This window comes from Ammospiza caudacuta, chromosome 4, assembly GCF_027887145.1.
Source record: "Ammospiza caudacuta isolate bAmmCau1 chromosome 4, bAmmCau1.pri, whole genome shotgun sequence".
In the NCBI taxonomy this organism is placed as follows: domain Eukaryota; kingdom Metazoa; phylum Chordata; class Aves; order Passeriformes; family Passerellidae; genus Ammospiza; species Ammospiza caudacuta.
The window spans coordinates 61,143,690-61,160,420 of record NC_080596.1 but is presented as its reverse complement, the minus strand read 5'-3'; the positions used below and the strand labels follow the sequence as shown (position 1 = coordinate 61,160,420).

General features: G+C 36.3%; 1 protein-coding gene across 1 annotated transcript in view; it reads right to left on the bottom strand.

Moving 5' to 3' along the window:
- Nucleotides 1–263: 263 nt before the first annotated feature.
- The window catches only part of EVC2 (EvC ciliary complex subunit 2), a 52,003-nt gene continuing 35,535 nt past the window's right edge, over nucleotides 264–16,731 (bottom strand). The window contains exons 13-20 of the mRNA XM_058804339.1: nucleotides 15,056–15,256; nucleotides 13,649–13,771; nucleotides 10,651–10,878; nucleotides 8,724–8,932; nucleotides 7,212–7,299; nucleotides 4,807–5,000; nucleotides 3,827–3,928; nucleotides 264–3,345 (exon numbers count right to left, since the gene is read on the bottom strand). Coding sequence (XP_058660322.1) covers nucleotides 3,000–3,345; nucleotides 3,827–3,928; nucleotides 4,807–5,000; nucleotides 7,212–7,299; nucleotides 8,724–8,932; nucleotides 10,651–10,878; nucleotides 13,649–13,771; nucleotides 15,056–15,256 — 1,491 coding nt within the window. The 3' untranslated portion in view covers nucleotides 264–2,999. The remainder of the gene's footprint in view (nucleotides 3,346–3,826; nucleotides 3,929–4,806; nucleotides 5,001–7,211; nucleotides 7,300–8,723; nucleotides 8,933–10,650; nucleotides 10,879–13,648; nucleotides 13,772–15,055; nucleotides 15,257–16,731) is intronic.

The following is a 16,731-nucleotide window of genomic DNA, read 5'->3' as shown; positions in this document are numbered from 1 at the left end:
ACTTCCATTTACATTTTTTTGTAGTGAAGTGCCAGGTCCATATAGGTATTCCCACTTTTGTTTACAACAGATTGACTTTGACACAGATAGTCTCTTCCAGAACATCCAGTTATTCACTCTTGGTATGAATTATTCTTCATTAGGCCTAGCATGTGTATTCGACTTCATAATAAATTAATACGCAACACCAAGGTTAAAGAAATTTAATATAAATTTATGATAAGAAATCTCAACCCACTTGTTTCACAGAAGCATTTTCACCTCAATCACTGCAGGACATTTTTAGTACATCTTTCCTGAAATATTTTTCATCATGTGGGATCCTTTTTATTAAAAAAACCACCAATCTTCAAAATGTATTCTTTTAAATAAAAACTTGACAGCGTGGGGAAAATGTATTGCATGCTAATCCAGTATCCAGGTATCCCAAGCCAAAAATACAGCAAGGTGAGCAGAAAGTGGGTTGTTGTTAATGCTGAAGAGCCTGGGCATAACTAAGCCTCCTGAAAATCCTGAACCCTGGGCACAAGGGCTGTTTGCTGCAAGCTGACATTACTGAAGCACATGTTGAAAAAATCGTAACAAAGCTACAGTTTATTTGTCTAGCATGGAGAATAATTTCTTCAATAAAATTTACCATGGCCAGTAAGTTGTTATTTACTGTATGGATTAAATCATTGACCAAGGACAGTTACATTTGCTTGTTCTTTGTATGCTTTGGCTCCTTGTGCAATGGCTTCATGTTGAGGGAGGACAACAGTGCAATGGATATGGGAGTACACAGGGAACTGTCAAGGGCAACAGGAGAAGCAATGAACTTCCAGGGGAACACAACTGATTTGGATAATGTTTCAAACACTGAAGAAGTTGGCCTTCTATTACTTCTTGTATTGATGACTGTGAAACCAAATGGGATGAATTTGAATGGCTTGTCCAGCACACACATTCTTTGGGAGACTTCAGCTGTGAAACAAGGACGGCAATACCTGTGGCACACACACAAAGCTGCACAATCAACAGCTGGCCCTCTGTCCTCTGGCGTGACTCAAAGCTGAATGCAAGCCAACTCTTCACTGAAGTGGGCTATTTCCTAGTTAGTACTTCTTTCACAAGGCACAAGAGATGTCAAGATCTGGATGTTTCTTTGGATATGTACTGCATGATATGAGAGTGACTCATAGCAGGGAGTGACTTTCCCTGCTACAAAGTTATGGTCACTGAACTGCTTCAAATTTGTAATGAGGTGTGAGAGAGTTACAAATCAGGTTTCTATTGCTAGACAGTGAGATTATTTATTAAGGATAATAAATTGATATTGTAATCAATATTCAGATGTTGCATTTTATTATTGTAACCTAGTACAGCTATTGGGCTCCATGTCATATCTATGATGAGTTAATGTCATTTCCCTCTTATACTGTAACAGTGAGGAGCCTGGGCTTGCAAAGACATCCTGAAGGGACTGACATTCAAGAAGGTACTTCAGCTTTCAAGTGCTCCTTGCAGCCATGAGCTGTCCAAATTTTCCAATTGCTTAATTGCTTTCTTGCCTTTTCTGAAACACCTGAGGCTCCTCCTGTACAGCTCTGGCCCACTTCCAAGGCAGGACAGACCCTTCTCTTTACCCACTCATGCCTTGGGGATGAAATACCAGACCCAGTTAAAACAGCAGCTTTGAACTCCCACAACCCTGACAGACTCCTCTTCCTGTGACAGCAAATACTTCCATGAAAAGACTGAAGAATGCAATCAAATAATAATTAGGACTGTCATTCTAATTACTGCATACAATTTCTAATGCTAGTAGTGATAGGAAACACTAATTGTCTTCTGTGGAACGAATATTTAAACTTGTCAGAGAAGTGGGGAAAAAAAAGCCAACTGTAGATACATGTATAACATTTTAATTTTCAAATAATATGGCACCCTATTAATAAAAAGGCACTGAAGATCTGTACAAGAAAAAACAGAAAAGATGTGATCACAGTGGCCTCAGAGCACAGCATTCAAATACAGTTACAACACCTTCAAAACAGGCTTGAATAATATAAGATATTAATAATTGCATGTGGTTATTTTAATTAGCTTTTCCTGTTCCTCTTTTTGGGATTCATGTTTATTGGACTCTTCAAGTCAACCAGACAGGTTTAAAAATTAACTCTTTCTGAAGTATAAAATTATATTTTTATCAACTTAGAGAAATTCAGGAATAAAAACTTCAAAAATATCTAAAATTGCAAAAATTGGCAGCACTGCAATCAAAAGAGCTCCTGAAGGCATTACATGCCCATTTACATTTTTCACTTTTCTACTGAGCAAATGTGATGACACTGCTTCACCAAGGAAAAGACTGCAACAGGTTGTAAATATGTAACATTGTACATGTTACATATTTACATGAAATGTAGCCACAGTCACAGTTCAACAGAAGCAAGTTTAGAAACAGAGAAACGCTGAAGTTACTCCAGGATGAAAGGCTCAGTACACAGTATATGCTAAAGATCTGGACTACCAGCTGTCATTGCAGAACACAGACTGCAGAAGTAACATGCAAAGCCTATTAGGAACACAGTGTTAAACAGTAAATTAACTAGAATAATATAAAATCAGAGAACAGAGGACATGTGGTTCTTCTACCACATCTCTTCACGTCATCTGCTATACTGCAGCTTACCACAAAAATATAAATACAAAAATAGTAAATCAGTACCTACTATATACAATAAATAACCTTTCTGTATAAATTATGAAAATACAACTATGGTAAAATCAGTGCAAAAATGACCAAAATGTAGTGAAGGAACACAGAGTCCTGCCTGCTAGAATGTGCATCATGGAAAACCCATATTTACCTAGTACAACAAAGCACTGACAGGAATTAAAAAATGCAAGATGCACACCACCAACTGTGCCATTCTAAAATTACATCTATTTCCAATATCAGACAAATCAGATTAAAACAACCCATATGTTATTTGAACTGTACACTTCATTCTTCATCATTTTACTGAATTTGAAATAACTTCCTCTTCCCTAAGTGATACTCTAAATGGAAATTGCTCTTGTGAATCCACGTTTGCACGAGCAGCCTTTTTAGAATTAAGAAAGTTCTTCTTCTTTTTCCTTGGAAAACTATGCAAAGCAAGTTTTGGATCACTTGGTTCACGGAACAGAAGTATCTTCTCCCCTGTGTCAAAGAGCTCTATGGCTTCAGCAGCTGCAGAGCTCAGAGAAGCTGGTGGATCATTTGGATCAGGCTGTTCCGCAGGAGGGTGTGCAGCTGAACATCCCAGATGAATGAACACTGCTTTTTCCAAGACAGCAAGTTGCTTCTTCTTTATCAAACTACATTAATGAGAAAAATTGAGGTGAAAAGTGAAAACTGAGGCAAAAAATGCACAACGTCCTATACCACACCTAGCCACAGAAGTGGTGAAGCTACTTGGAAGCTAAAGAAAATCATATTTCAACAGAGAGAATTGTAGTTTTCATTCTAATTCCCAATAATTCACGTGTCATTTTCTGAGATATAAAATTGCAAAAGGAAAGGCAACCTCATAATAAATAAACATAGGGAAGATGAGCAATGTATGTGAAAAATGTGAGAATTTTGTGTGTAGGTACAGAAAAATCTTTTTAGGTATTTACTATCTTGCTTATTATGTGTAAATATGTTGTAGGAACCATAGGCACTAGATAGAGAAGTGTTAAAAAATGCATATTATGAACTAATTCTAAAAGCTGTAAGAACAATCTTGGCCCATTAAATAAACTATAAAGAAAAAAAAAAAAACACCCAGTATGATTATTCTGGTTTTTTCCTTACCTGCCTTTTCTCTTGTTTAGAGAAGGGATCTTTTCTAAACTTCTGTTTATCAGATCTTGCCTTATTTTGCTCTCCAGCGCTTGCCACAACTCTTGGCTCTTCCTGAAGGAGAAGGAAAAAAAATCCCCAAATATACACATTTTTGTTCCTTCTCTGACTTTAGCTAACAAACCCATGACAGCAACAGCACAAACGCAGTCAGAGTGTTCAAGAACTCTTGCTGCCCTGCCAAAAATCATTTAAATCAGTTAAGATCAGACCTCAGGGCATGGTACCAAGGACTCTTATCTGCTCCTTGAGAACGCACAGCTGCCAAGGACTGGGCTCAGTGCCACAACATCTGCTTTTGTCTCCTGCCCAGGTCAGGGCAGGGAGTTGGGAGAGCAGATCCTGAGCATCCCTTGGTGTTACTGCACAGATTTCAGCTCATGTTAATGGGGCTAAAGGGAGTGACAAAGGCCCTGAGATTCTACCCGTGTCTGTGAGAAAAGGGAAACTCAGTGCCCACCTCCAACTTCAGTAATTAACTACAAAGGGACAGACATCTGCAAGGCTGCAACTTTCACTATTAGGAAGGACAATCTCCTTTACCTCTTTAAGAGCTATAGACACCTAAAACACAGTGTGTCATGAACATTATTAAAAAAAAAAGTGTAAGGAAAATATTTTAACAAACTCCAATTCAGGCATTAGAAAGAAAATGATCAGAACAGGATTTATAAATCTATGAAATAACTGTTTAATTAATGAACTTATAAAATTACTTTAAGTTTTTATCAATAAATTTATTATAGTTAAAACATTTCACAAAATAAGGTAGTAGTTTTAAAGTACTTTTACCCCAGAAAAATAGCTCAAAAGGAAATTTAGGCACCTGTGATTTTTTTCTATAGCTCTCAATCTCATTGTCCAGCAAACAGACATACACATAAAACAACAATCTTGTCTTGCAGTGGTCTACCAGAAAACACCACACCTACCTTTTCTTACAGCTGCCAGACTCATCTGCATTACTTTCACTTTCAACAGCACCATCTGAATATTTACTGATGGAATCAAGGACAGAAAGAACCTCACTTTGTGAGCTGGATGGCAGCAGCAAGTTCAGGACCCTGTGCAACACCCCCACTGGCACCCTCGTCAGTTTAGCTAAATAACCTGCCAGACGGAGCTCCTAGAGGATAAATGAGTAAAAGAAAGATAAATTCAGCACTGAAAATAAATGTTAGCCAATCTTAGTTAATGTTTTAAATAAATAGTCATTATGGAAGCAAAAAATATTACTGAAGATTATTTTAGTAGTGACAATTTTGGCATCAAGTGCTCACACTTCCATGTCTGCTGTTTCTACCCACAGTGGCCCATGTATATCATGGCTGTCCATTTCATTTGGGATTTTGGCAATGTAAATGCTAAATAATCAGTTGATCTTGGCATATCTGCTCAGGGCATGTACTTGATGCCCTTTGGTTTGAAAAATCACAAGACAATTACATTCTAATATGTAAGGCTTAACTAATTTATGGATTCTTCTACTATAAGGAAATAAATTCAAGATAGCAAGGAAGCAATGTGGCATTCCTTGGTCTGTAAAATTATGGAGGGAAAAATAGCCTTGAAAAATTTTACACGTTGTCATGGTTGATCACATCATTGTTCAGCTTCTCTTAACACAAGTTTCTGCGATAAGCTCAGAGAACAGCTTGTAACACTTGTTAAGGGGTGAAGTGAAGAACTGCTTTTCTTTTGGTAGTATTTTTTTATTTCCAAACATCCTGCCTATTTTTTGCCCAAAGGTCAATGGTAAAGCACGTTCATATAATGTTCAAGTAGACTGAATTCAAATTTAGTTTTTCCATAGACACTCAGCCAGCCCCATCTCCTGCCCCACTCCAAACACCAAATTTCCATTGCTATTTTCTGCTCTGTTGTCATAAATACACTGTCCCTAGGGTATTTCTGCAGCTCTCTTGTGTGTATCAAATATAAAAAGTCTACAAAATATTAAGGAGTATGTGGAAAGGAAAGAGTAAGGCAAGTGAAAACAAGTTAAAGGTCTCAAAGAATGCCAGATAAAAGCTGCTGTTGTCTATTCAAGCCATACATGTAACTCAGGTAGCTGAAGTTAGGTAAGACATGCCAAATGCAATGCCTCATGACAGCTGAGTTATCAGCACTCTGCAGACCCTCTTGTAAGTGCTGATGGAGGAGATGACTACAAAGCCCATGTCACATAAAACCCCACAAGATCCCAGGAAGACAGCCAGGTTCTTTGTCCACAGTAGTTTCAAAAAGTCACAGCAAATGTTTGCCTTCTTTTCTGTATGACAACTTTTCAGAGGAGTAAATTCGCCTAGGAGATTCCTGAATTACCTGAATCCTCTTTGAAAGAAACAAAACATCACCAGCAAAGCAGTCTTAAGTCAAATTTAGACAGCCACACAAAATAAAGAAATCAATCAACCTCCTTCCCCCTTAATTGTCCTTCAAGCAGAGAATTCTCTCTGAAAGGTAAGAAAACACTTTTCAAAGTTTTCTGGCCTCTTCAGTGTTGTTATAGATTTTACATGGAAATCACTGAGATCACACAGAATTAAAAAGACAAAATTCTAAGACTGATGAGAGATTAGTAAATTCGTACAGTTCTTAAAATATTTTCATAATGACTGGGCACCAAAGTTGAACACCAAAGAGATGTTTGCTCAGGCTACTTAGTGAAAGAAATTATTTGATTCTTCTTTGGAGAGGAATGCAAATAAGAGCATAAGTCTTAATACAGACACCTAAGTCTAATTTCTATAGTACTGTCATGTACTTCTGGTCTTTAAACACTGCTCTGAACTTACAAAATGCAACATTAAATGAGAATAAACATGACAGATCTCTGAGACCTATTCTGCTCTCTTTGGCTAAATGTTCTCAGGATCTTTAAACCAGTTTTGAAAACAAGTAGGAGTAATGATACTAGAAAATTTAACTAGCAGTCCTGCTATCATTTAATTTTGAAACATATTAAATGCAAATCATTCTTAACACTCATCAAAATCTAAACAAGATCCTTTTTTCATTACATGAAGATTCAACTGTAAATCTGTCTGTTAACCAGTAAAACAGGCACTTCAGCTCTCTATAGAATGAAATGCAACAGGACAAACCCTGAAAGGATTTGTAAATGAATAAATAGAAGTATAACTCAGTAAAATTCAAAAGGCTGAAAGTAGCCCAGAATTAACTGAAGTGACTGATAATATAGGCTGCAAACTGATAGCAACTACTAACAGAGAGTAACTCTAAATACATCTAATGGTTCCCAAAAAAGAAGAAAAGCTGATATCCAGATACAGCTGTAATTTAAACTTGGAACTTTGTTCAATTTCATGCTTACCTGACTATAAATTGCCAAAAACACATTCGTTTCTATATTTTCCAGGAGATCTTCAAGCACCACACAATTCCATTGCTCATCTCTCAAGCTGAAGTGAAAGACAGAATTAACATTGAAATCTTCCCAGGTGCAATGACTGCATTATAGGAAACAAAACTGGAAGGTCACCCATTCAGGAAGCATATCTGTCTGTCAGCAAATCTGCTGTGAGCAGCCTAACTGCTAAAACATGCCAAATTCTCTTCCCTGCTTCCCTGAACCCCCAGGCAAACACCAGAATCTAAGGCTATGCTCTTGCACACAATTCAAATCTGGAATCACTCCAAAGCAATGTGATTCAAACAGTCTCCATCTTCTTCCCTCTTTTTTAAATTTCATCACACTTTAAGGCAAGCTGTGGGTCTTTTTGCAGCTGAAATATGACATTAAACAGTAAACTTCCTCATTGCTGGTGATTATATTTTTTTCTAGACTAAAACATGATGACATCATGTACAAATCCTGCAATGTACAAAAGTACAAAACTTGTTCCTTCCAGTAATTTTTCAAGTAAAGCCTAGCTGCAGTTTCTTTGAAGGTTTTTCTGATAGGTTACCAGCTTGTGGATACTGGTGCAGAGATTTATCTGATCCTCTACTGACTCCTCACTTCTGCAACAGGAAAGATGTTCATCTAAACTGAGCAATGCTCTAGCTTTTTCAGAATTAAAACAGACTTACCACTATCACAGCCATTTTTAATATATCAGTGGTTTTTATGGAAAACCACTTTCTAATGGTAAGCACACTTTGAGGACATTACATGAAGCTTGAAATGTGCTAGGCTTTTAATACTGTGCAATACACATGGAAATGTCATTTCTACCTCCTGTAACCCTAATAATAGTAATACAATAGGCTGCAATTTTGCAAATTATCACCCATTTTTGCTAGGCAGCCATTATGACAAGACAGATATTTCTATATACCTCCCAAGAGGCATTTTATTTGTCGCTGATATTTTTACTTAAAAACTGGCCAGGGAAAATTGAAATTGAAGAGGAGTTTATACATCTCATCAAAAATAATTGTGTGCCAGGGAATTCAGTCTACAGTATGACAATGGAGATGGAAATTCAATTTAAATTGTCTCAGCTATTTCCTCTGACCCCAGCAGATCATGCTGCACTGAAGTCCCCCCCTATCTTCCTGGGAGACAAAGCAATAGGAATAAAATGATTTTCCTCCTTAATGCTAAGGAGTATCATTATTTTTCCACTATCCCTGTCAAAAAAATGGTGACTGCCATGCAACACACAGCACTATTTATATGCTACTAAGTTATTATTATTTCATGTTTCTCATTTCAATATTCCCAACTTCTCAGTTGTGCTCTGGGCCACAGTACAAGAAGGCAGAGATCAAATACAGATGTATGGTCCCTCTCCAGTAGAGCAGAATATTCCTCCTGCTACTTCTCCAGAGTCCATAAGAACTGCAGTAACATAGTAAAACCTGAGACCAAAGAACTTACCATTGCTGGTACAGGTTTATAAATTGTTTACATTTATTCATGGCCTGTCTTAACAGAACTGTCACATGTCTTTCTGCATTCGTGTCCACAACTTCATTTGAGAGTCCCAAACCATCCAGAATCCACCTCTGCCTACTCATTAGATGCTGCTGCACTGACTCCTTATGCAACATCTCATACTCCAGCTTCTTTTCAAGTTCTTCAATCTCCTAGAGGTTGAAAATGCATGATGATAAGAAGTTATAATTTAACTTGAAAGAAAGAATTTCATTTGGAGTGAAGAAAAAAGATGATGGTATCAGATTTTCTGATATTACTTTATTCATTTCTTATTCTACCCAGCCACTTGCAGTCATTACACTTTTCAATTCATTGCACAGCTTCAGTAAACATGACTGGCACGTTATGAATATCAGAACAATGAGGAAAGCTATGACTCAATTTTCATTGTGTTAAAAGTCAATGCTCTCTGAAACCTTCCACTGGAGAGGACCTCCAGCAACTAGACTGTTAGCATGGCTGAGATCAAAACTAAGGAACCATTCAAATTCATTTGTAAGCTGCATAAATCCACTGAAACAGCTTGAGAAACTCAGACTAACTAATTTTATTTATACCAAATTTACAGCTAATATCAAAGGGATTTAAGTTAAAAGACAGTAATTCATAATTAGTCTGATAAAGTCAGGGTTAAAATAAAATGCTCAGAAAATCAAAAGGTTAAAATCCAAAGTCTTCAGGGGACTGGATCCTCCATGCTAAAAATCTCACTTTGATCAAAAAGTCAAACTAGACACCAGAAGGAAGGCTCCATATTCCTATTTCCAATGTCACTGTTGTCTTACCTCAACTTTTACATTGCTTACTATCTCAAAGCCCCACTTCCTAACCTGTACCTTGGAGAAAATGCTGAATTTTAATCCATCCCTCTGCCTCACCAGCTGTATTTAACCCAGTGTTAGCTATTCTAGGTCTAAATTCTGCCCCTTCTTCAATCTTTTTCTTCACCTGCTCAAGAACAGAGAAGGTAAAAGCAACTTCTCTGAAAAGCCCCCTCACACTTAAGGCACAAAAGGCAAAAAATACACTTCCTACATTCAACTTTCACTATTTCCTACAGCTCTAATACAAATTCAAGAAAAACTGGAGGCATATAAGCATTCTAACTGTCACTCTCTGAAAAACTCTTTAGAGATGACCACATTAAAATTAAACAAGGAATTTTCACAGCAGTAGTTGTCTAATGATGCCCTCTAGCAAAGAGGTTTTTCTCAAAAACCCATTTTGCTTGTTCTACTCCAGTGCTCTCCCCAAGCCTCACTTGGATGGTTTCAAATAGCAGATGCAGAAAAAAAAGTCCTTGTGAAAACGGAGCACTGAAGTATTAAAAAAGGATTAGAAAATTGGCAGATATCAAATATGTAATAAATATGGTGAAGGGAAGAGGTTTTTCCTAGATTTTCTGCTATTTAAGCTGCATGAGTGTGCCTGGAGTGAGACAGGTAGGAGGCTGTATAGGCAATCTCTAAAAACTTGGCAACTGAAGCATATCATGTGGTTATGGATTTAGCATACGGACAGCATTATAACAGGAGTAATTCTGTAAGACAGACACAACAATTTACTCTTCTGTCATGAGTCCAAATCACTTCTAAACTGTCTTTCTTTCAATCAATAAATACTAAGTAGCCACCGAAATACTGCCCTTTCTGCCTGCATGCAACTGTAACAAAATAAAAAATAATAACACACAATCTTCCTTGGTTCTCCTTCTCTTTATGTCTTTTACTGAATGCAGTGAAGTGCACATACTCACAGAAATTAAAGTCTGGACAACCAGAAGCTGCAAAACAGCAGCTAATCAAAGATACTCTAATAGTGGCTGTTTCCTAACAGGATTTTTTATTTTAACAACTACATTACTTACAGGATTATGTGCTTCTAAAATTTGAATACATTCCAGCTTTGACAGGGTTTTTGATGTGTTCAGTTGTTCAAAGAGAAAAGCTTGCACATTTATGATAGCAGTATACAGCTCCAGCATTTTGGATTTTTTAACAGTCTTTTGAAAGGCTAAAGAAGCACTGTACTCTCCAAGTTTATTTTCCAGATTGCGCAGGTGACATTCTTTCTCAAGCTGCAACTCATACTTAATCTAAAAAAAAACAAAACAAAACAAAACCACAAAAGATAGATTAACAGAAACTCTTACATGCACACTTATGATTTTAGTACTCTGTAATTAAGCAGTATTATGACAGCAAAGACATCAGTGCTGTTATCTTATAATGCAATATACTGTTTCAAGAATTGCTTTTAACCTTCAATTCCAAGTTTTTACTGTAATCCAAATTAAAAATTACAGTACAGTCAAATACTTTAAAGAGATCAGGCTTTCTTTTCAGGTAGTCAAAACTGAAATATTAAACACTAACCTAAAACAGAGGATCAATATAATTTTTATTATAATAAAATTAAAAGCTAGAAACACAAATAAATCTATGGTTAAATGGAAAGATAAAATATGTCCTTTTGCTTGGAAAAAACATGGAACTTATAGAAAGACTGTATTTAGTTTCAAATTGGCAAGTGTCAGTTAATGCTGACTGATGACATTCAACTATTCTTTGAGCAAATAATGAAAAACCTTCTTATATAAAACAGAGTTAAACTGTAAATCAAAAGTCTATTGGCAATAGATTTCAAATAAGATTAGAACTGGATTGGATCAACATCAAACAGCATAAAATCAAAGTGATTTAACTCAATAGCTGTGTTGCTGCCACACATTTGATGGAACATCCCTAGGAACTATTGAGGGGTGAAAGGCAAGTGCAGCATGTGCAGGCACACGATCCAATGTGTGTGAGTGATGAGCTCTCCATGCTGTGCCACTGAGAGCCAAGGACACTGCACTGTGACTGTTCTCCTGTGGGACAATGTCCAGAGCAGCCAGCTGCCATTACCTTCTTCAGGTGCTTCCATCTCAGCTTGTCACTCTAAGCTCCCTTCATACTCAAAGAAAACACACTTCTCAGTAGGTTTCCTATCCTAAAATATGGATTTCCACTGACATGTACCGTGGATGTCTAGGTTAGACACTGATGGCTCCACTGCGTATCTAACATTTAGGTAGCTGAATCTTCAAAAGACTACAGTAAACAATTACCAGTTAGTTTGTTTTCTCTACCCCTGCACTATTCACTTGGGCCCAGAGAGCTGGATTGTAAGAGAGAAAAAACACAGATAGAGAAAGCACATGCGACCCTGACAGCTCCAACTCCACTACTTGGTGTTTTAGAATAGTTAGAAATATTTAATCTTTTAAACATAATGCATCCTTTAAATTAGTATACAATTAATATAAATATTTTAAAATAGGAAGAAATAATTCACAGTATTTTACAATGAGGGTGGTGAGACATCTTCAACATTATACAGCAAATGAACTCCTCTTAAACAAACAAAATGCTGCATCACTCAATTGGTATTGCTATCTACTCCCAGCCACACAGTTTCTTTCTGACTCTTGCCAGCTCTGAAACCAGCCATACAATTAGAATGACAACAGCTATGCCAGATGGTGCATATAAAACTGGAGCAAGGAGGTTTAGAGAAGCTAAATTTCCAATTTTAAAATTAAGATTCTAATAAAAATGTAAGACAGCATTTGCTGCCTTATATTTACTAAACTATTCAGTACTTTTTTGCCTCTAAAGCTTAGCCCATAATCTGATGTACATGCAAGGAAGAGTACTAAAACCACCGAAATTTTGAATATCAGGGCATTAGGTATTGAAGTCAAAATTTTAATGCCTCTATTAAAGGATTAGAACATTCTCAGACCACAGTTATTAAACTCGTGAACAGTGCTAGAACATACTTGCCTTCTTGTTGCAGTCTTCCCCAAGCACCTGCTCTCACTTTCAAAGATTGGGTGCTAGACTAGATAAAAAATTCACTTTTATCATCTGCAACCAAATCAAACAATGTGTTTGATGTGTTGGTCTCACATAAAAGTGAAATTATTTCTGAATTAACACATTGACCCAGTATTTTTCATTTTTCAGGACAGAGGTATAAAAAGCTAAGAAATAGGTATAGAAACAGCTTTTTGTCCCAGTTGGTACAAAAAATGATCTTGCAATCACTTTTGAAACTATTTTTTTATCTACTAATTTTAATTACCAATGACAGCTGCTTGTCATGCATAGTTTCTACAGCTGTGTACCACCTTTGTTTAACAAACTTAATGTCCTTGCAATGTCCTCCTGACATGCAAACCCAATATTATCCATATCATATACATGTGAAAGATCTCTTGGAACGTCTACTAGCAGGGAAGTAAAAAGCCTTCAAAATCCCATATTAAGATTGGCCCCACTCATTTCTCAAGGATTAACTTTAGACTGGGGCTGTGTGTTTTTAAAAGGTACCCACCAGAATCAGGACTTCCTTTCAATTAGTTCTGTACAAATAAACTCAGACCCCATCCAAAAAACTTCTGGATCTAGGAATCCACTTCTGTATTTCCAGCAGCATTAGCAGATGTCCAGGAACTAAATGCTGCTCAGCTGAAGCATGCATTGAAGCACCTTCCATGTTTTGAAAGCCTTCCTAGAAAACCACAGGATCTAGGGGAGCCTTGCAATCTTGCACACACCAAGCCCCAGAAACATTGGAAGAAAAAGGGGTGAGACATGAAACGAGTTCTGTAACTAAGACGCAAAAATTAAAACAAAGCAAAAACTATTATGTGTGAAATGCAACACCTTGATAAAGGCAGGCAATAGTAGGGAGATGCATCATGCCACTATACCTTACACCTTTTTTCTCTGGCTCTTATTCACATTGATAGAATGCTGTCAATCTTTAATTACTAAAGATCTAGGTTTCAGCTTCAGTCCAGAAAAGATTGTACTTACCCTATTCAAATTTTCACCTTTCACTGAGTCTTCATAAATTAAAATTTTGTCCTGTAAAGATTTCTTCAGAATATCTAACTTATGTTTATTCCTGGATCCTGTTTTTCCCATTTTAGAATGCTGCTGTAACAAGATGAGCAAAAATGCTTTATTTGTAAGAGGTATATGAAGATATTAATGTTAAAATTATTACTTATAATCAAAAACTTGGAAAATATGACTTTCACTGAGAAAGTACATCTGAAATTAAGGTGCTGCCTATTCATTCAGAACATTCATTTTGGACATTCAGACAAAGTTAGAATTTAAAAAAAAATTCTTTTAAGTAGAATTATATATTCATCCTTCCCATGAAAACTCATAGCATATAAATTTGATTTTAAACAAGCTTTAGCAGTGATAATAAGAGAAGATTTTAACTGATACATTGTCTCCTCAGCTCAGTTAAAAATGAACATGGAATATTAATTTAAGATCTACATTGTTTTCAACACACAGTCTGTGAATCACAAATGAACCATGATAATATTAAGAAGCACCGTTCCATGTAATCAAATTACTCTTGACCTTTCTATTTCTTTACAAGAATACCAACTAAGTATATGCACTCCTGGGGAAATGATAACATCTGTTCAACTGTATGGTTTTGCAAAGTCATTTCTCTCCTTTAGTACTTTAGAAACTATTAAGGCTTTGAACTAGGTTAATTCCTAGCTCAATTAACCCAGCATAGTTTACATGTTTAGAAAACATAATTGAACCAAAACAAAGCAAGGGCAAGTCCTCCTTTTTACGATGGCATCAGACACAACTAATACAGGAAATATTTTTGGCTCCCATATTTTATAAGAACTGAAAACAATTTATAATTCCAGAGCTTTTACACTTTACTGAAGGAATTAAACACCCCTCACATGGTTCTTTATAAAGGGCTAGATTCAATAGGCAGATAGACTTCTTGTTGGAAATATTTCTCTAACTTTGAGTAAGCCTCATCTTCCACATATTTAGATTTTGGAAAATAACACCAAACTGTCTGCATACACTTAAATATTTTGCAAACAGAAAACATAAATAATTCCAAATTTCTTGCCAAGAAAGGCCATCTAACTCAGGAACTTTAATTTTGTAAACAGACAAAACAATGTAGAAGGGTCTTATTCAGAAATTCCCATAATTTTCATGAAAGCAACAGAAATACATAGGTGTATGTGAAAAGCATCTATTTATCCAACGGCTGCCCAAACAATTATCTTCAAGCCCACAGGTCCATGCAGACAGGAGAAGTGTACACTGCTGTTGTACCTGTGAAGAAGCTACAGATCCAGATCTGCAGCCAATGCCAGCAGCCACAGGTACCCCAGGATCCCCTTCCGCATCCCCACGCTGATCCCACACTGTTCTCACCTGTTCATTGGTCACTGCTAAATTCTGCTCAACTTTCAGCACCTCAGTGTCCCTCTGCTCCACTTCAAAAGCCTGAAGCAAGGTTCTTGCTCTTATCTTGGGCCAAGCCAAGCTGCTGTCCACCTGGGAGAAGCAGCAGTGCAACTCTTGCCTCATTCTAAGCAACTCCTCTTCTGAGAGTGAGAGAGGTAAACATAGAAGCTTCCTGTTAAAAAACACAAGAGCCATTTGCTGTTTAGTGATTTAGGCAATATTGCATAAAATGTAAGAGACATGCACGCAAACACTTTACACAGAGCAATAATCCTTTTTTGATCTATTTCATATATCAGTTAGTGATTCCACACACAGCAATGAACTGCTCACCATGTAAAAAATACTCCTGAGGTTACCTTAAATTCTGCATACAGAAGAGCTTCCTGGACTGTAAAACTTCATTTTCAAAGGAAAACAGCTTTTGAATATTTTAAAAATAAATAATATTTTTAGTACATTTCCTATGCATAGAATCCTTCCACCTCTTCAGACAATACACTGAGCATCAGCTGAAATCAAGATAAAAGCTTCCCATAAAGCCTACCTGAGCTGTTTCCCACTACTTAGCATCCACAGCTACTGAGAAAGAAAAAATAAAATCTCTATTATAAATGCATATGCCATTGCTTTGATCAACTTATAACAATGGTTACAGCTGTCAATTGTAAAAAGCCACTTTGCAGTTTGAAAAACACAATATATTTTAAGCATAATTTGATTTACTCAAAGTTCTCATTTTGCAGAATTAAGGTTCTCAACACAGATCTCTAAGGAACTGATCATTGGGTCAAGCTGAAGTTGACTTAAAAATAAAGCATGCAAAGTTTTCATTAACCATAGACTACACTCATTTTCTCACCTTGTGTATCTTATTTCCTTAAGGATATTTCACAAAAAATAACATACTTTTATTTGTTTGGCAATCTCTTTTATTCCACAAAAATGTTTGTATTAAAAATATGAACAGCATGTTTTTCAAAAAGGACTTTTCATTGAAAACAGTATTATGCTGCATGTTTCATTAGTACTGATACTTTTATTTAATGTATACCAGGCCTATACTGCCTGGTATTCACTAAAATATCTGAGTTTAGAAATCCTTTTTTCTTTCTACTGAATCAGCAAAGAACAGTTAAAAACTTCTAATGCATGAGGTTTTTCCTTTCAAAAAGTTGTTTACTTTAAGACAAGACTACTCCTAACTAGTCCAGATCATTTGTAGCATACTTAGCCATTTGTCATCTTGTCTTAGACTCATGGAAGAAAAACCATGCCATAAATCCGCATACATAGATATATAGAGAAAGATAGGAAATTAAATACAGCAAATAGAGTTTTGCTATATGTCTATATTTAAAAAGGACTATAAGCACTAAAAATCTTCACAAATATTTTGGACTAATCCATGGTCTCTTGAATAAGCAACAAAAATGAAAAGTATCGTTCAAAATAATGCTTTTTGCAAACTAGACAGTAGATGAGAACATAAACATGAGAGCTGGCATCTGTCATCAAAATACCATAACTGACAGACACTGGACTGCAAAATGACCATGACAGATTCTAAGGGGCTATTGGTAGGAAAGTTTTTGCTGCATTTTCTGTATATATTTTCCTGCATTTTACTGAAAAAAAACCCA